This window comes from Periplaneta americana, chromosome 5 (assembly GCF_040183065.1).
Source record: "Periplaneta americana isolate PAMFEO1 chromosome 5, P.americana_PAMFEO1_priV1, whole genome shotgun sequence".
Lineage (NCBI taxonomy): Eukaryota > Metazoa > Arthropoda > Insecta > Blattodea > Blattidae > Periplaneta > Periplaneta americana.
In genome coordinates, this window is record NC_091121.1 from 127,599,097 (window position 1) to 127,620,528 (window position 21,432).

General features: G+C 34.2%; 1 protein-coding gene across 1 annotated transcript in view; it reads left to right on the forward strand.

Moving 5' to 3' along the window:
- Positions 1–21,432, forward strand: part of LOC138700183 (pinin-like) — a 98,370-nt gene that overhangs the window by 47,070 nt on the left and 29,868 nt on the right. The window contains exons 5-8 of the mRNA XM_069826607.1: positions 1,773–1,870; positions 3,909–3,984; positions 11,725–11,880; positions 14,840–14,978. Coding sequence (XP_069682708.1) covers positions 1,773–1,870; positions 3,909–3,984; positions 11,725–11,880; positions 14,840–14,978 — 469 coding nt within the window. The remainder of the gene's footprint in view (positions 1–1,772; positions 1,871–3,908; positions 3,985–11,724; positions 11,881–14,839; positions 14,979–21,432) is intronic.

Genomic DNA, 21,432 nt, shown 5'->3' on the forward strand with positions numbered 1-21,432 from the left:
TTTTTCCTCCTCAGGAATCACCTCAATAAACTGGGGGAGAACTTCGTGAGTCACCCTGTATATTACCACGTTTACTTCCATTTATTTAGTTTAAAATTATCTCCATTGCTGAATGGTCTGGTCCTGGTATGATTTAACCCATTGAAGTAGTTTTTTCGTCATGATAGACATTGGCATTATGAGAATCTGGAATATTGTGGGGGACACTCAGGTTTGCTCCAAATCGTATCTGAGAGACCAGACAGTGATCCTCATCAAACCTGCGTACTTTTCTGGTTCTGTATTACACCTAATTGAAATCATAATATATAGGCCTACTTATAAGTATTTTTCTGCCCTGATTTATTTTTATTTTGTCATCATTTTAGGATCTCCTTTGGTTCATCTAAACTAGGATCAGATTTCGGATTAAAATAAAGATAATTCACATTTACTATTCACTACTTTAATAATTGCTATTTATTTGCAATGACTATATATACTATTATACCGCATCAATAACTTTGTTGTTAACTTGTAAATACAATAGTACATTGCTCTGTGTAATAGTAATAGGAAAAATATTGTTTTTAGATCTAAACATTTCCGAACATATACTTCCTTGGATCATTCTTGAAAAAAAAAAAAAAAAAATGTTGGAACCTTCTTGTTGCCAATCTCATCCAGTACTTATTTGCTATATGGTTGAGAATTTTTTGAGTCAAAGTTGATCGCAAGTTGGGACTGTTATATGCAGGATATTTTAACATTATTCCTTATGGCAGGCCTGGGCATCAGGAGCGGAACTAGACTCTAAACAGGGATGCTTAATATTCATCCGTCACTGAATCAACGCTGCGCGGTGTTCTGCGGGGAAGAAAGGGGATGAAGAGAAATCATATGGCTCCCCATGAGAGAGTAGAATCTGCTCTTGCTGCCCGGGCCTACCTTATGGGATGGATCAAAGAACAAAAAGGACCAAGAAAAATAAGCATTAAAGACAGAAAAGTATTATGAGCAGGAGGTTTAATTTAGTTTGTCATTTGAGTAATAGTTGAAAAATAGTAAACTGTAATGTCATTGGTAACATGAACTGAATTGCTGCAAAATGCTTAAAACATAAGAAATTATGTCATCTTCATGACTGTTTTTTTTTGGTATCTGTGAAAATTTAACCGAAATGGCGCAATAAATACTCTACAAGAAAAAATTGTCGTAAGAACTATATAGTTTTTCGAAGTTTTTCTTTTTGTAGACAGATATGTTCAACTTGAAAAGGAAGTAATGGCAACACTTAAATATAGTATTTTCAGTGAAACAACTACTGCTGTTTCTTAAAGAGATATCACATCTTGTAATAAACTGATGTTGATTTTATTGTGATGTCATTTCACCATATTATGATAGGCTGTTGATGTTCTCCAATGGCATGGGGATTATTTGATCTGGATTATTTTCCCCCTACTCCCAATAAAAGCCAGCGATATTGCCACTTACGAGTCCAGTGCATTTTTCCAGATGTCCTTATTTTGCAATGCTTCTGTGTCCCTGCAAATGATACTTCTATCAGATGGAATGCAGTTTATCCTGTACAGATGTTCAGCTAGTTTCCATATTATATTATAAAACTGTAAAATATTAATAATATTCTCATTGTAACATTATTATTGCAATTAATGTGAATTTTGTTGTCTTAGTTATTTAAAGTGACTTACCATTATCACAAAGGAGAAAATGCTTAAATTTGGTTAATATTAATTTTATAACATTAATTTTTCTTTTATTTTTTATAGCCTGCAATTTCATCTCGGGTTATTGCTACCCCTAAAGAACTGCCATCCAGACAGGAAGCCATGGCCGCACAAAGCACAGATGAACGGAGTAAAGCTAGGTATGCTGTAAAATTTGTGTTTTTGGTAATATATGTGAAGCAGATGTTGGTAGGCAGTTTAAGTAAGTAGATAGAAATAGGTATTTTAGGTATAGTTAAATGCTTCTACATGTTATTCATTAAAATATTCATTCATATACATTTTAACATAATTTCTAAAATTTGTAATTTATTAAGTTATTACTGAGTACATTTTCTTCCACTTCGTTCATTGGTTTTTTCTATTGGCTATATAAATTCACGACTCTGTACCTTTGCAAGGATTCTAGGGGCTTATCTTACATTTTATTTCTGTTGCGCAAGAATTAAAACTACAAGTCATTTTTAACTTTACTATGTTTATTTGTAATTTATAATTAACAAGGGTCGTTACATTTTTACAATAGATTAATTCTTCAGTATACATTATTGTTGTATTTTATTTTTTATTATTTCAGTTTTTATTTCTGTTTTAAGTATTTAATGTACTTTCCTTTACAAACTGGAAACAGTAGATTGAATTTTGTGTGTCCCTCTTTATATACTCCAATGACTTAGAGGCTAATATTTTGTTTTCTATGAATCTTTATGCCATGAAACATGCTATGATCATTTGAAAAATGAAATATATCAAAATGGCACATAGCAAACTGTAACAAGTTTATGTCTCTATATTCATATTTGAAGAGTCCACTGCAAGAATGGTGGATGTCATTTGGAATACATTTTTCAGGAGAAGCAATTGAAAGTTTGAAATGCTTAGTGCTCAAAGCATTTTCAGATCATTACTGGACAATAACTATCAGTGTTAATGCCATATAACTCTCTATGTACATTCTATAATATGTCTTAAGCTATGCATTGACAGTCTTGGTTCATTTTCGACAAGAAAGTGACATCCATCATTCTTGCAGTGGACTCTTCATTTGTTTATACAAAAAAAAAATCAAGTAGGATGGTTTCCAGTTGCTTTTTAGTATTTTTCAAGAAACAAAAACAATTGAGTAGTTTAATATCAAAGACGGACATCTGTCATCTGCATAGTTTTGATCTAGAGGCAATTTTTTATTTCACAGTGTTCTTTGTAATATTTAACACAATTTATTTTATAAATGTAGTGTTAGAGTTTGCATATTGTTTCACTATAACTGGAAAAAGCATGAAAAATTGTATAAGAAATCACAGTTACCTAAATTTCGATTGAGGGGGTCAGATGTCCGCCTTTGATATTAAGCTACTCAATTTTAATATTGGTTCGTACATAAATTCATGTCATACAACTTGTGATGTTTGGTCATGGAGGGATTGCATTATAAAAAAACCTAAATATCAAATGAAAACATTAGTATTTTACAATGGCAAATCATTCATAATGATGACATGTGTTCGATGTCCAATTATGGATTGTAGAATTTAGTCATGAAGGGATTACAGAGTGAAAAATCTAAACGTCAAATGAAAACATTACAATTTCTGAATGTGAACATATGCTTATCTAAATTATTATTTTAATTGACACTCTATATCTGCTGAGTGGATTCATACACATTTACTCTTAGAGAAGCCATAATTTTTTTAAGTGACATCCTTTTCCATTGAGTGATACACGTTTACTCCTAGAGGAGCCATAATTTCTTGAAGTGACACTCTTTCTCATTGAGTGGACTCGCCCATTTTCAAATAAACCTAAACATTAATTTTTAATTGAAACTTCACTCCAATGAGTGGAATCAAACACACTGGCATCTGAAGAAATCATATATATTCGACTTGATAATCTATGCCTATTGTGAGTCAACTCTTCGAGATTTCACTTGGGCATCTGCCTATAGTGTTGGATGTTGATGGTAGGATGAGGTGTTGGTTTTCATTGTCATGGCAGTGTCGGATTTAATAGTGCATGTATCTTAGTGAACTAATTGGGAAAAAAGTCATCAAATGTCATAGTTTGTAATTATGACCACTATTAAGTTTATTAATTATTTTAATATTTGGTTAATGTGTTATATTTGTTGGTTTCATTTGTGTATACGTAATGTTTCTTTTTCTCATTTTATAGGAATAAAAGAATGTTTGGTGCATTGCTTGGGACTCTTCAGAAATTTCGCCAAGAAGAAACACGAATGAGAGACAAGGTACAATATTAATTTTCTTCTTCATTGACATGAATATGAGCAGATATGGGATAGGGACAGAACTGGGCAAAGATAAATTGGCTTTTCCAGTAGAGTGGCAGACTCTTGACTGAAAGAGCCTGACTTCAAACCCAGGTGAAGGCAGAACTTTTCATTTCGTCATAACTTCCGGAATAGCTCTGGGTTTACTTACTCCCATATGAAATTGTAAACTGATCTTTCCAGCAGTTAAAAATGGCCACCTTCTTGCAGTACTGCTGGTAGTAAAGTATGGAAGTTCTTTATTCCTGCTTTCTGTGTACTTCTGTAGTACGTACATAAGTTCCTTTACCATTATAAAGTTGAGCAGAAACTCATTTCTTAATCAAGTTTATTGGCAGAACTACACAATCGAGTCAGTAAGTTACAAATTGAAATAGCAATTTACATTTATGAATGAGGTGCCTTAAGCTATTACCATTAGATGACAGTATTATCCAGGTGCCAAAGTGATTGAAATGTGCACAAATGAAACAAAGAAGCAGCAGTTGCAAGATACAGTGCTCTGTTGTGTGTTTTTCCTGGACAAAAGATCAGGCAGCAAAAGATATTCATAAAGAAATGCTGTCTGTGTATGGGAGCATTCCCTGTCACATCAGGTTGTCGTCTACGGTTGGGTGCAGAATTTATCTGAAGGGCAGACAAGCATTGAAGACTGAGTCGATCGTCCAGTGGATATTGTCATGGCGGCAAATGTGCAACAGACTGGCAACCTGATCTGAGCAAAGAGGATTTAAGGGATGATATGCTAGTAACAGGTGATGAGTCTTGGTTGCATCATTATCAGCCTGATACAAAGCATGCATCAGTGCTCAGATCAAGCATCACTGGTACACTAGTGCAAAGGTGCCGCTATCTTACAACTTCTGTTTCTTTATTATGCTTTTGCGCATATTGATAACACTGCCACTTTGCAGTGATGGTTTTAGGCACCTCATTAAAAATGTAGGTCGTTACTTCAATTTATATTGTACTTACTGATTCTCTCTTATAAGTTTGCTGTCTTATGTTTAAATTACATTAATTCTTTATATTATTAATATCTTTGTGATATATTTCTTCCTCCTCTGCAGCTGTCTGCTAGAGTGTAAACTCATCATTCTACAGACATAGGTTCAATCCCTGGCATTGACTGGAATAATACTTGTGGTGGACAAGACTGCAGGATGAGAGCTTTTCTCAGTGTTCTTCCATATTCCTCAACTTTAAAAAGTCATTCCACCAATACACTACATGTTACTTGCCTTTCCCTTCATTTAATTTTAAAATATGGGGCACAATATGACATAATATCACAGTCTACTATATACAGTCACGAAGCTTGAGTTTTGAGGGTGCTAGAAACAATAGACTGTGATGGTACTATTTTGCATTGCCTGTAATGAGGCGATATTAGTGATCCTAGTGGTGAGCAACTATCTAATGTTTGCATATTTACTACGTATTGAGCTTCGTGACTGTATATACTAGACTGTGATAATATCTTAGGTGATATCAGATGGAGATGATCAGCCAGATGTACAGCACTCACGTCCTTGTTGGACTGACACCATTGTGATACATTGTGGTGTCACAGTACTTATAGAGAACTCCCACTTGGCAAGAAGAGAAGGCCTGTAATATCTGGCGACTTTTAAGGAACTATATTTTGATAACTTCGGACTGAATTTCCACTCATTGAGTTCTCTTGTTGTCCCTCTTGCATAATAGACATATTAGTAGTTGCAGTGCAGCAAGACTTCTGTCTACTTTTCAAAATGTAAAAATTATACATTTTTTAACAGAGGAATATTTACGAATCCGTAATTGATAAATATAGATGTCATGAGTATTTTCTCTTCAACAAAGTGTTCTTTTTTTGTGTGTGTTACCTTACCACACTGGTATGTGGTTAAGGGATGATTTACTTATTTATTTTTGTGCTTTATAAGAAAACATAGGTTTTATGATGTAATGTCTCCTTCTTCAGCTCTAAAACTACTGTTTCAAATCAATAATAGTATATTCACAGCGTACTGTTAATAAAAGTGAGCGAGTGTTACAGAAATAATATACTTTTATCATACTGGTAAAGTGAGGATAATTTTGGAACTTTCATTAAATTGGCACTTCACTGAAATTTCTCATGGCTATATAAAATTTTCAGTATACACTGATTACTTGCTATTTTCAAGCACTGAGGTCACTACAGATGTGAATGCATTTTTGAGAGTAGTAGAACAGTTTTTTAAATAACACATATCAAGCTTCTTAATATTATCGTTTTTATTGCAATATTTAAAACATAATTAGTACTTTCATTTCAATACACAATAAATGACAGATTTGCATTGTTTTTCTCTTAATTTCATATCATTTTAACATATTTAACTTTTCTGTCCATGAATATGTTGTTAAGAGTAGAAAGTTACTTCTTCGTGATTCAATTTATCTCGAAATATTTTTCAATGCATAAGAAACGGAAAATGTAAAGAATACGAAACTTATTCAGTGAATCTTGTCTTAACAGACACTTCTAAATAATGGACACTTGTTATTAATGGACAGTTTAAAATTTACTGACAAATTTGTAGGAATTTTTCAGTAACAGACACTGTTATTAGCAGATGTGGATTCTGAAATACGCTTGCATAGTGTTTCTGATTTTCTCAGTACCATGTATATACAGTGAAACCTGTCCAAATTGGAACCTGAATAATCTGAAATCCTGTCTGTTTTGGAAAAATTTGTTTGTCCCAACAAAATTCTTATCCATTATACGCAATTTTTCCTGAATAAAACAGAAACTGTACAACGCGGAAATGGAAACTGTCTGCTACTGTTCAAAATGGAAATAATATTTTGAATACACTATACTTTAATGTAAACTATATTTTGAAACACTATGTAAATTCAAGGAATGTACGAAGTACTGTATGTAGGTCACTAAGATAAAAACAAGTTTTCTTTGCAGCATTTTCGAGGGTGCGAGGGTGTGTTGGGCTAGTGGTAATAAATTTTATTACCCTATTGACTAGGCAGACGAATCCCTTCAAAGATTTTCTATACTTCACATCAATGTTTTGTTGTGACAGAGCAGAGTGCAAGATTAGTGATTTCATGTTAAAATGTCCCATAAAAATGTGGTGCTATCATTAAGTGTTAAAGTAAATGTTATCCAGCTAAAAGAAAAGCAGAAACGAAGTATACGAGAAATAATGCTGAAGTTCAGTTGCGGAATAACTCAGGTGTATGACACTTCAAAAAAATAAAGACTGTATCATGAGTGAATCGCAACCAAAAGTAATAACAACTTAAACACTATTGTTTTAAATTATATAACTCTTGAGAATGTCTCTAACTTTAGATATCTTGGTTCGATACTTACTGATGACAACAATGTTAACAGAGATTAAGGGGAAAATTGCTATTGGTAATCAATGTCTTAGAGCATTACATAGAATCATAAGAGCTAGATATATCTCAAGAAAGGTTAAAGTGAGAATTTATAAGACTATCATTAAACCTACGGTTTCTTTTGGAAGTGAAACTTGGACCCTACCTGAACGAGCAATAACTACCTTAACACTTGGGAAAGGAAAATTTTAAGAAAAATTTATGGTTCTGTTTATGATAAGGGAGTTTGGAGAATCAGAACTAATTCTGAATTACAAGTATTATACAAGGATACAAATATTGTCACTGATATAAAAATCATAAGGTTGGGGTGGCTGGGCCACGTCATCAGGATGGACAATAATAGAATTTCTAAAATACTAGTAGATGTGAAACCAAGTGGTAAAAGAAGAGTTGGTAGGCCCAAATAATGATGGCTGGATGATGTCCAAGATGATCTTGTCAAGGCAGGAATTTGGAGATGGACGCAGAGAGCATTGGATAGAGAGGATTGGGCGAAGATTCTTAAGGAGGTCAAGACTAAACTAAAAGGGCTGTAGGACCACAGATGATGATGATGATGATGATGATGATGATGATGATTATGAGTGAATGTCTTGCGAGCAATAATGGTGATATGAAAAGGAAACAGAAAGCAACTGATTATGAGGAAATAAATGAACTGTTGTGGGAGTAGTTTGTTCATGCACGTTCAAAGAACATGCCAATTTCTGGTCCTATTCTGCAGAACCAAGCCCTTGAATTGGCAAAAAAATTAGGTAACCTGGAATTCAAGGCTTCTAATGGATGGCTAGAAAGCTTCAGAAACAGGCACAAAATTGTTTGGAACCAAATGTGTGGGGAAGTGATTGATGTAAATAGATCTGTTGTTCATGAGTGGCATGAAAATTGAAAACATTAGTGGAAGGATTTCAACCAAACGATATTTACAACAGTGACGAAACAGGTTTATTTTTTAGGGCACTTCCTTCAAAATCACTCTCCCTGCGCAGAGAAAAATGTGTAGGTGGAAAGATGTCGAAAGAACGTCTTACTGTTTTTCTTTGTGGCAATATGGCAGGAAAACTTCGAAAACCATTAGTGATAGGAAAATCAACTAAGCCTCGTTGTTTCAGACATCTGAATACAAATAAACTGCCATGAGTTTGGAGGTCAAACAGAAAAGCCTGGATGATTGCTGCAATGATGAAAGAATGGCTCAATAATTTCAGTGCTATGATGAAGGAAGAAAATCATATTGTGCTGCTATTCCTCGACAACATTACTTGTCACCCACACATTAATTTATCCAATGTGACGCTGACTTCATTTCCACCTAACACTACCAGTGTCACCCAGCCCACGGATCAAGGTGTGATCTACACTTTTAAAAGTCACTACAGGAGACTAGTTCTGCAGGCAGTAATTGCAAAGATGGAAGATGCAAGCAATGCCAATGAAATTGCGAAATCCATTTCTGTACTACTGTAAATGCTGTGAACTGGATTCATGCAGTCACACAGAAAATAAGCCGGAGACAATCACCAATTGTTTCAGAAAGGCGAATTTTCTCCCTCATTCTGAAGAGGACGAAGACTTCGATGAAGCAGAAAACAATATAGAAATCATATCAGCTCTGTGTTCAAATGGGAAGTTTGATATGGATGCTGCAGAGTACATTAACCCTGCAAAGTCTGAATTATTTTTTATTCGAAATTTTTAAAATCTTTGCTTCATTCAGTTACACTTGTCCTTAATAACATAACGAACACAGGCATTTTGACTAAATATGGCATATTTCGCGAAAAATGCCCGATGCCATATGGCATTGCTAGGATCTTATGTTAGCATTATATACCTTCATGTAGTTTTTGTTTGAAATTGAAAGTAACACAAGACAATATATAATAATTGAAGAAAAACTTAACAAAACGTGATATGAATACAATTTGCATTTTGATATGAACTAAACGGAACACTCAATACATATTCTAATATCACACTTCTTATATTGGAACTAATCTGTTTTTTGCAATTTTCATATGCACAACAGTGTCTCTTCTTATCCTTGGTTGAGGTGACAAGATGATCCAGCCTATTATAGTATCTGATGTTTTTTTTTTTAACATCCTTGAGTTTTTTCCTGTGCAGAGAGCTATTGATGATCTGCCAGATCTTTTAGAGTTCTATACCTGACCAGACATGTCTGAAAGAAATCATTCCTAAACTCTAGCTGCCTTAGCTGTGAATCTGAATCACTCGTAACATTGCCCTAATTGTTCCTTACAAGAGTCGATGAAAATGTCCTTGCAATATTCCACGGATAGTAGGGTGGTCTTCATAATGGGGAAAATAAGCCTTTTATTTTGAATAGGCATACAAACTATTTAGTTTCAATATTTGAAAAAGTAACCAATTTATCAAATGGCAATTTTCTCACATTGTCAGGCAAGTTGTCTATCATTTGTGCCAATGGGGCTGCTGCTTTTTCAAAATCATTTTCATAAATGTCGCCCTCAATAGCATAGTTGGTATTGTGCTGGCCTTCTGTGCTTGAGGTGCGAGTTCGATCCCAGCCAAGGTTGTTGGCATTTAAGTGTGTTTAAATGCGACAGGCTAATGTCAGTAGATTTACTGGCATGTAAAAGAACTCCTGCGGGACAAAATTCCGGTACACCAGCTACTGTGCTGATATAACCTCTACAGTTGCGAGCGTCATTAAATAAACCTTTTCCCCCCCCCATAAATATCATTCCCTGTGGCTTTTTTCCTTGATGCACATCAAAGTTTACTAGGTAACCATTTTATGTATTTAGGCAAAAACTTCGTAACCAAAGCAGAGTAACTTTCCTCTGTTACATTGTTTGTAACTATGGCACCATAATAGGATACCATGCATTCATCATAAGCAATAATTTGCATCATTTTCCTCGGCTCTGAAATTCTCTGAAAACTTGAGTTACAGAATATCCATTACATATTTCAATTTCCACATTTTGCCTTTAGACTGTTTACAACCATTTCATTTCTCATGTATGTAGAGAAATTCCAGTATCTGCGTTTCTCAGGTAAAATAATATATCCATTCGGGAATAGTATAGGCCTACCAATGAATACTCTCATTTTTTCATAACTTAAGTATAATAATATTATTTTTTTGCAGACAGTTTCCTTATTTTGTCTTTTTTTCTTTTTCCAAATCCTCTAAGAGAGCCAGTGCTTTGGACAAATTCGTCAGATGACAATTTACTTCATAGTACATCTTGACACTTTTAACACTTTATATTACTGTATTACTTATGAATTTTAAAGAGAATCAAAATCTATCTCCCGAATACACAGCCATTAGAACAGACTTTTTGAGTTTTGCATGATGTCCAATGAAAGACAACTGCCAAAGATTCTGAAATAAGATGTATTATTGTATAACTTCATGATAGAAGTTTCAAATATGTTGTTGTTTTCTAATGCCAGGCGTTTGACAATAAAGTCATTTGACCTCTTGCACTCCAATATTTTTCAAAGATATCATGGTCAGCCACTGAAGCACACTGTTACGAATCCATTTCTTGGTTTGAGTTGGTACACAATGGGCAGTTAGAGGACTGATATATTCCTATTCTATGCAGGTGTTGATTTGACCTTATTTAGGACAGTTTGCATTCACCTAAAAAATTATTATTATTATTATTATTATTATTATTATTATTATTATTATTATTATCCTCTCCTTCAACGATCAATTTGGCTTAAGAGCACTTACATTTACAAATATCTCACATTTCTCCACTGAGCCTAGATTAAAACTTACCAAATATATTAGTGTCTAATAATTTTCTGAATAACAGACACTTCTCAAAATAGCAGATACTTTTAATTCCTATTGGAAAATTACACTGTTTTTATAAAACATAGAAAATGAAAAATTACATATGAATAATGGCAAAAAAAAAAACATAAGATAATGTCATAAAATAGAAAAAGAGGAACTTATTACAAATATGTTATGTTCTTTTGTGTCTCATAATTGTTAATGTTAAATAAAGTGAACCAATGCTGCCACAACATCAGACATGAATATTTTTTTTTTTTACCATGGCAATTTGTGTAGATTTTGTTCCTAAAAAAAGTAAAATATGTTGACTCAGATAATTTTGCCACCCACATCTGTAATGTCTCACTGAAATCTCGGAATTGTCTATTTCAAACACTGAATTCACTAACATGACGTCTCATAGGGTTGTATAATTATCTAACATGTCTGTAGTTATATCTATAATTACAAAATTTGAATGGATTGTAATATTGAAATGTTTTTTACAATAGGAAGAAAAGAGAGCAAAGGTTGAAAAGAAATTGGAAGAAAATGCTAAACGTGAAAAAGAGGAATTAAAAAAAGAACGTCAAGAGTTGTTTCAAGAGCGAAAACGAAAACAAGCTGAAATAAAGAAAATTGAATTGAAGATGTTGAGAATTAAGGAAGTGAGTAATGAATTACTTTAATATGTTTATGTCAGAAAGTAATACTATAATAGATAATGCAAGGTATTTCAGTTTGTTGGGCATAAATATACACGTAATTATACTGAAATTACATGGCTTGTATTTTAATTAATTCTTATTTTCAATGTACAGAGAGATTATTTACAATCTTGATCTTCAACCGGTCTCATGTTGCACTGTCACTAGTCCCACCAATATATCAAATAATCTTAGTTACATGCGTGACTTTATAATCAATAATTCACTTAAGAAAATGTATTTATATTGTTAATTTTATTGTGATAATTTGTGGCATTCGTATTGTCAGTTATAGTTTTTGTGAATATGGTTCATCATGGCACAATATTTTCTTGAACAGTATGTCCTTATATGATTATTTCTTTCATGAAGCTCTAGTATGTATATGGCAAAGTGAGAGTGTTGTGAGCAGAGAATGAAAACAGAATTATTAGGCTGTTTGTCCACTGACGTCCAAAACCATGCATCTAGTCACCTATGTCCAATTGATTAATCATCCAGGCAACTTTTCCATTTAAACAATTCTTCTCTCATCCACTGAGACAACATCGATTTAAGAGAAACATGATTTATTTAAATATATTAATTCAGTGTTAAATTTCTTTCCAAATGGATTGTTTCAACATTATTCTGCAGCTACTCACACTGCAGACAATTTCATGTTTGACCTGAGATATGTGTTTAGTGACAGAATAATATATCATGGTTTGTGACAGCTCTTTTTCTGACCTTACTCCATGTGATTTTATTTATAAGTTACTTAAGGAAACAAAATGCAGTGTCTCCATGCAGTTAAAGAATTTAAGAACAACATCTACAGAGAAATTCTGGCAATTACTCCAGAAAAACTTCAGGTTAATCAAAATCTTTTTAGGAAGTCGAGAGAATACTTGGAGTGGCAGCATTTCCAGCATCTCTTGTAATTCAGATAACCTTAGTTTCTCAGATGACTGAATGACTGACTGTATGTCATTATCAACTAGAAGTTCATGCATTTAGCAGTGCATATGGCTTATGGGCTCGGTCAGTAGGTAAATAACCTCTCTATACATCTATTGCACAATAATCAACTTACAAGTTTTAGGATGTGATTTACTGTAAGAAAAATTTTAAAGATCTCATAATGTTAAAAGGATTAAAGAATTGGCATTCAAGTTAGATTTTCTTTTTGTACTTGGTTTCTATGTAAATTATGGCATATTATACGACGTAACTACATAGTAAAATACATTGGTCTTTTGTTGAAGTGGAAGTTCTCAGTGTGCTTCTATTCGCGTTGCAAATAGACTTGCTTACATCAATGAAATAAAATAACCACTCTTGTTGATGTCATATTATCAAATAAACTAACAAAGAAATGGAAACCCTATTACTATATTCATGACTTCTTTGCTGAGAATACGTAATGCAATTTAGAAGAGAATAATGCTTTATTTAATCACGTGGCAAATTTAATTAATTATTAAGGCAAATGCCGGGTAATATTTTGGCGAATCCTCGGACCTCATCTCATCTCACTACATCTAGCCAAAATGTAAAAAAATGTAAAAAAATTGTACAAAATTGTAAAAATTGTAGAAAATTACTAAATTGTAAAACTATAAAAATTTGTAAAAATTGTAATTGTAATATTGTAAAATGTTGACATGTTCCACATCTTAAAGCTTCATTGCTCATGTAAGATCTATGGAATAAAATAAATGAATGAAATGAATGAATGAACGAATAATTAGGCTTGTAATGTTGGGGACCGATAGGGTGCATTACGGTGTTTTCAAGTTTACTATCTGTTCATCAGTCAGTACTTTGCATGCATAAACACGTACCTGCTGAATACTCCATTCACCAGACACTACTGTAGCACACGTAAACAGTGCACCTACTGAATAATAATGCTGAAGATTAAAAGTTCTCAGGCACATATTTTTGCAGTGGAATTTGGCGAGTGTTTTGAAGTGAATGTGAGTGAATTCTGTGATAATTCTTCTGCACATAACGAAAGGTACGTAAAAATATATCTTTGTAATGCTATTAGCTTATATTTACTTTTAGAGCTGTCCAGATTTATGTTCACCTTGTTATTCTCGTAATTGATCACAGAACCAAGTCAATGTCCTCTTACTAGCTCACGTCCCTGGCCTATGTACCATGCTGCAGTCAACATTTGTAATCAGTCACCAACATTGCAAGCTTAATTATAATTAGATCTAATTATAATTAATATTGAGCCATTCAGAGCAAAAGTGGTGTAAGTCAAAATTGGGTAATGAGGTTTAAAGTAAAAATTCTGTAAAATACAGCGCAAAGTAGCAGTTAATATGTACTTCATGCTATCCACTGGCTACTAATAGTTTAAATAAATCGAATATTAATTTCTACTTTGCTATGTTTACTTTAACCCTCATTACCCATTTTTAACTTACACCTCTTCTGCTCTGAATGGCTCAATTGTAGTTACCAATGTAATGTAATATGTTAGAATTAGTTATCCTGCATGGTCTATGAACTGTTTTGTGTGCCTCTGACCTGAAAGTTCGCGAGTTCGATCATCATGAATTTTTTGGGAAAAAATCTTGTGTTGCTTCTATTGGATGAGGAAGAAAAGTACGTTTGTCTCTATTTAATAAATTTATTATATACAAAAGATTTCTTTTAGAGAACAAAGATGAATAGAAACAAAATTCTATGCTTAGTTGTACTGTTACTCGGCTTTTGTAACAGGTGTCACTGTGATAATAATTAATGAAGGAAAGTGGGAATATGTCATTAACCTCGCTGGGCACAGAGCCATACCAGTATGAGATGCAAAATTGTAATTAAAATGGATATCTGTTATACTGAGAATAGTTGAACCAATGAATGAGCATTAGAAACTAACCATCATTATGTTAGAAATTCATTAACCTTTGTTTATTTATAGCAAGATGAATGGGAGGCAAAACACAGACATCTCCTGAACTTCATTCAGACACGTTCTAAACCTCATATATTTTATCTTCCAAAAAGTCACAACCTGAAAACAGAAGAAAGGCTTGTCGCTAGCCAGAAGATAGTAGCAAGTAAGTTATTGACGAAGATACGATTCTTTAGAAGTAGATGTACTAAAAATGAAAGTTTGCAATGCTTAATATACTTAACAAGGTATATAAATGTAATTAGAATAGATCTGTGCCATAGCATCATGGTCTAAGGTATCATGCCTGGACTCACTTTATGGAATGAGTGTTGGTTTGAGTCCTCATAGCGAAGAAATTTTCGCATCAGTATTAGGCCAGTGTATGGGACCAGTGCCCACCTACCATCGTGATGAATTTGGGGAGCTGTGGTAGATAGGAAAATCCTGTTCTGTGAACCAGCTTTAATGACCAGAGGGATCATTGTACTGATCACGTGATACCTCTGTAATGGATGATTGTTCACCTCTTCTAAGGCATGTGGACGTGAGGCCAACAGTCAGCTGGTTGACTTTGGCTCTCTCACATCCAGATTGTTATACAAATAGAATTCATATGTTTTATCTGAATTGAGTTGTATTAGGTTTCATTAACATTCTTTTGTGGCAATAGTGATAAACTCTCACGTCTATGACTATTTCTAAATATTGTGTTAAGTTATACTTCATTTCAAGGATTACTGCTTTTCTTACACAAGGATTGGGGTCTTAGATAGCGACAAGAAATGTTGAACTTGCTGTTATTCATACAACCATATATAATGATGAAATGAAGGTGGAAATAATACATTCTCTCTTTCTCCCTCATTCTCTCCCACTCTCTCCTACCTTCCCCCCTCTCTCTCTCATAATTATTTAAAGTAAAAATTCATGGCCATTACACATAATCTAAAACTCTTAGATTTTTAGTAGACCCATATCTTTTTTTTTTCTAATGAGTCGTCATTCTTGTTTAGTCTTATTTTTTTTATTTGAAATTTTAATACAAAATTTACAATACAAATATACAAAACGAATGTCTAGTGTTAGCTCTGATTGAGGTTCTGGCTGATATTTACATCTGTTATCAGGCATTACAGCTCACTTGACGATATGTCAGAGGAAGAACAGTAAATTGTTTGTATACATCTGGAATCTGATTTGTGTAATCTGTATCTAGCCAGCAATGTATGTAATGAAGGGGGAAAGGAACTGGCCATCCTATCCCATTATCTCCTGGCCTAGTTGCCTCATGAGTGATGCCTTGTTGGTGTCACTTGTCAGATCCAGACCTGTCTTCAGACAGTTGACTAAACAGCAATATCTAGTACAGTCATATTCAACTGGGGGACCTCAGCACTTTGGGGTCCTAATACAGGAAAAAGGGGCTGTGAAAGTTTTTTTAAATTCTTTTATAAAAATTTCAAGATGTCAGTTTTACACACCATATAAAAAAATACAGAAATTCTATTACAACCTTGTGACTTTATAGTATACATTCAGTTTAATTTTTAGGTCATCATTTTTCTGTTATTTGTATTAACAACGTAAAATAAAAGGAATTGTAGTTTTCTTAGAATGTAGGATTTCATGGCCGGTGTTGATAGGATGGGCATTTTCCAGCCCTCAGAAGCACACACATCAAACCCTTTCTCTGACAATTAGACACTATGACAAACTATTAGAACACCGTGGCCACTGGTGCGGACTGCAGCAATGACAAGCCACAACCCTCCCACACCTTAAATATCTACGTGCTACCAGTCTCAGTACCAGTTCTTGATACACATAGCAGATCTCTCCGCGCACGTGTACCACGCCACTGAAGATGTCCACCGGAGTAGTGGATGAAACATTTGGTTGTAATTGTAGTTTTTGTTCATTGCATATTTTTAATTTCTATTACTGGCATTTATAGCAACTATATAAAAATGAATTCTGGGAACTCTTGAGATGGAAACTATTGTAAACAATAGGGAATTTGTAGTGAAATTGTAAAAATGGGTAAAGAAGTTTGAATCAGAAACGATTATTGGTCATTGTTGAGACAAATTGCAGTCCCCCCCTCCCCTATTTAAAATGCATATGTCTTTCAGTCTGCCAGAATCATTCTGTTATTGTGCAACCCAATGGAATCAAAAAAATATTCTGTGTAAATTTTTGAAACATGAAATTAGCACTAAGAAAGGAGAAGTATATGAAGTTAATAAATCAATCAGTGAAGTTGATAAAGGCAATTCTGAAGAAAACCAGTGTCTTGAAGATACGTATCCTACAGCAACAGATGAAACAACTTCGACTGCTGGCACATCCTGCCATGTGAAGAGACTACATTAAGAGAAGAAGTGTGAAGAGCAAAACACACAAATACATGGATTTATATATTAATTTTGGTTTAGTTATGAAACTATTGATTACGTACATTTTCCAATATATGTCAAATGAGGTTTAAAACTATCTCATGAGGCTCTGAAACCAAAGAAACTGAAATGACATCTATAAAGTGTTCATTGTAATGTTATTAATAAGCCACTTGATTATTTGAAGAAAACAAAACGCCTTCAATGATAAAAAATGCTCAGAAAGATGTGTATGGTGTTGCTTTTATAAAGTCGTCATTCTTAGTTGCTCACAAAATTGCTAAAAAGTATGGAGGCATTTGCAATTGATGAATTACTTTTTAAGCCATGTTTACTGCAAGTTGTAAATGAGTTGTTTGGAGAGTCACAGGCATTGAAAGTTTAAAGATCTCCCATTATCTAATGACACTTTCACTAGACGTGTTAATAAGATTGTTGATGATACAGAATATCAATCAGCTAATTGATAAATTATCACCGTGGTTTGCTATACAGATAGATGACCTCACTGATATAGTTCACTGGTCATGCTGTTTTGATGGTCTACATTAGATTTATAAACCACAAAACTGCATCTATTGTGGAAGAATTGCTGCCTTGTCTTGAAATTGCCAATACTACTGCAGAAGGCATTTTCAATGTCTGGAATACATACTTTAATACTGGAGGTTTAGGCTGTAAGTATTGTGTTGGTTTATGCAGCAATGATTCACCCATATTATGGTATTAGTGCTCATTCTCCTTACATGAGTACAAATCAGCATAATTTACCAAGAACATCTTGCCTGTAGTGATATGCATCACCAGAGTTACATGTCGCTTTACCAGATGCAGTTAAAATAGTGAATATGATTAAAACATCCCAAAAACCCTTAGGTTATCAGCAACTTTCTGTTTTGAAGTTGAAGCTTGATATTCCGCTTTTGTACTACATTCTGTAAAGTACATTGGCTGAGCCATGGAAAAGTATTGTCAGGGTTATTGGAACTAGTAATTGAAGATGAAATACTGTATTTTTTAAATGATATAGGTGAGGAGGTGAGACTTGGCATGTGAGCTGTGTGAGAAGGGAAAGAATGAGCTATCAGAAAGAAAGTTTCTTTTATGATGGTTAATATTATACCAACCTATTGACACAGAAGTTCATCTTAGACTAAAACTTATCTTCCCCCTCCATACCCATTCGTAATGTAGCCATTGCAAATGATAAGGTCACAGGACAGATCTTGCCTCCTCTACTGTAAAAGGTCTCCTTGGTTTGTTGAATGTATGATGATCATTGGCTAATGAAGTTGGCATATCTCAATGATATATTTTGTTTAGTTGAACTCAACCTTACAACTTCAGGTACCTTCAATAAACATATTTAATACTGTACCATGGCTCGAATTAATGCATTCAGAAGGAAACTTGATGCCTGGAAAGAAAGGGTGAGAAAACATGTTACAAACTTGTTTCTGTTTAGACTAAAGTACTTGAAAGTAAAGTACTGGGGAAAATATTATTATAATACATTTGAAAAACTGTAAGAGAGAAATTTGAATATTATTTCCTCCTTCCAAAGAAAATAATGAGTGGATTCAATTCCCATTAACTGTAGTCGTGAAACCTCTCTTCAGCCATGTGAAGAAGACAATTTGATAAAGTTATTTGACAGGATTCTGAAGAAGAAATTCTTGGAAACAACATTATAAGAATTATGGATAAGTGTAAGCAAAGAGTATCCTTCACTTAGCAGTGACCACTACCGTCTGTATCTTTAAACTGCCTGCTCTATGCTAACCTTTTCGCGTAGCCAGTCACATCATAGATGGCAGCACCGAACACCGCAAGTCAACTATGTATATCTATACGTCCCACATAAGTATTTTGTGTTTTAGCCCTTAATTAGATCATACTGAAGTATATAAACTTTACGTACATGTAAAATCTTACCTGGTAAATATAATAAAGATTCCTGAAGATCAAGAACCCCAGTTTATAACTTCAGAACCTTTCTGGACGAAGCTTTTGAATGGCAAATGGAACGGGACACTTTTTGCGTTCTTCTGTTTCCTATGTTAGTTAGAAAAGGTCTAACAAATTTCAGTACCAGTAACTCACTGATTATCTGTTGGTGATTTTGCTCCCCACACATCAACAATGTACACTGCTTTAATGGCAAAGTGACGTAAGTAGAAGTAGTTTGCACTAAGCAGCTGGACTTTTTACAATAAGGCACAGCAGCTTCAACAAATTCCTGCAGGTGTTTGATCAAACCTACAAAGCATGGTTTAGGATACTTAAGTCCTCCTCTGTCCTGGTGACGAATTATGTCCATTAATGGTGTCGATACCTTAGGCATGGAAATAGTGCTGATGCACATGTCGCAATTCACTCTTTCTTCTATCACGCGCACTAAATATCCACATACCAGAGCTTGTGAAACTGTTTGTAAATTGATATCTATTCTACAATCAGGAAGTCGAAGTTTGTCCAGAATACACAATACGTGATCAGGAAGAACTTGGTGAGAACAATGATTTACATCCCCATTGACAGAACTGTTGCCTTCTGAGTTGATGGCTGTCCCACAATAATCATATATATTGTTGGCGATATTAGCAGATTTCGAAGGTGTCATGAGCCCAGATTTGACAATTCTCTTGATTACGAATGCCGCCGTACGTGCGTCAGTCATGTCATTGATTCCACCACCCATTCTGACAGCACTAAATAAAGCTTCCACAGGATTGCTAGAGAATCTTCTGGTGAGGACATAAAAAAAACCATTGTCAAGAAGGTGCACTACACACTGAACCTGGAATTGGCCGTAAATAAAAGAGCTTCAGCCGTTTCCTTTGTTAGTCCTTGCAGACTGGCTCGTTTAGATTCAATTTGAATTTTCTCTATATAGTGACAGAAATCTTCTTTCAACCATTGTAGTCTTTGTTCATTTGCTGCATAGAAATGCATAGAATCAGGATTGTTTAGCCGTAGATGTTGAGTTTTATCACTTACATCATGCACTGTAAAAAATTTATACATGCATTTCATGAAATTTATTGTTGAAGTGGCGTCTGCAAAATTCAAATTAGTGACAAATCGAGTGTGATTGTCCTTCATGAACTCTATTGTGGCGGTCACCGCAGGGGAGAAAATCTAAATGGCAGAAAGAACATTCATCTTCTCGAAAGAGGTCGGTTCTATATGTTTTCTTGTCAAATATCGAACAGGCTTTACAGTCAAATCTTTCTGTAGACGATAAATTTCCTTCAAGTATTTTGAACTTATTATCCCTTTGCCATCAGCCATTTCCCTATCCAGAAATTGCGACCTCACATTTTTTATGATGTGACAATTATCGAAACTTAGAAAAAGTTGTCTCTGCGGATGGCAAGGATGCGGAACACAAGTTCGGAGATCACCATTACCAAAATGTTTAAACATAGAATGGTTGGTTCTATGGTTATCTGTCACTAATCTTAAGACATGAAAGCCACAGTCTTCTACAGCTCTGATTACTTTTTCAGTCAATAGAAAAAGATCAGGGCCCTGTAAACTCCTCACAAGAAAATAAGCTGCTGGGATGCTGTACTTGGTTGAGAGTCCAGTCACGACAAAACAGAGTAACTTGTTTGCTAAAGTAGGATTAAGGCCAATACATTCATCATAAACCCCCTCAGCATTGACAACTCCGAAAAATTTATCACTAGCTCTATCATATAGCAACCTTTCTTTGATTGCCATTTCATCGTCTATTATAGATACTATCTTTTCCATTGGTTGGAGACTTTCACATTCAGCCCTAAGTCTGCATTTAATCAGTGGTGAAATTCCAGCATCGCAATCAGTATTTCCTATATACCTGTTTAAAGTGGAGCGCGAAGGAGCTGACAATAGTTTGGAATTTCGGGCGTGTTCATAACCCTTTGGGAATATTGATCTCCATGCTATACAATAGCGAATGCTCAACTCTGACCATTCCGGTTTTTTTCGTCCAAAATTATTTAATTGGTCCATTAGATATACAGCTTTGATGTCCTTTTTGCCCGTAGCATCTTTCAGAGCCATGACCTTATTAATTTCAATGTGACTATCTGACTGTTTTTGTTTGTTTTGAAATCATTTTCCAATTCCGTAATTTTCTTTTGTAGCCTCAGAATTTGGAATGAAGCCTATTAATTTCTTTCGTTTGATACAGATTTGCACTATTTCTTGTATCAATAATGTCTACTTGAA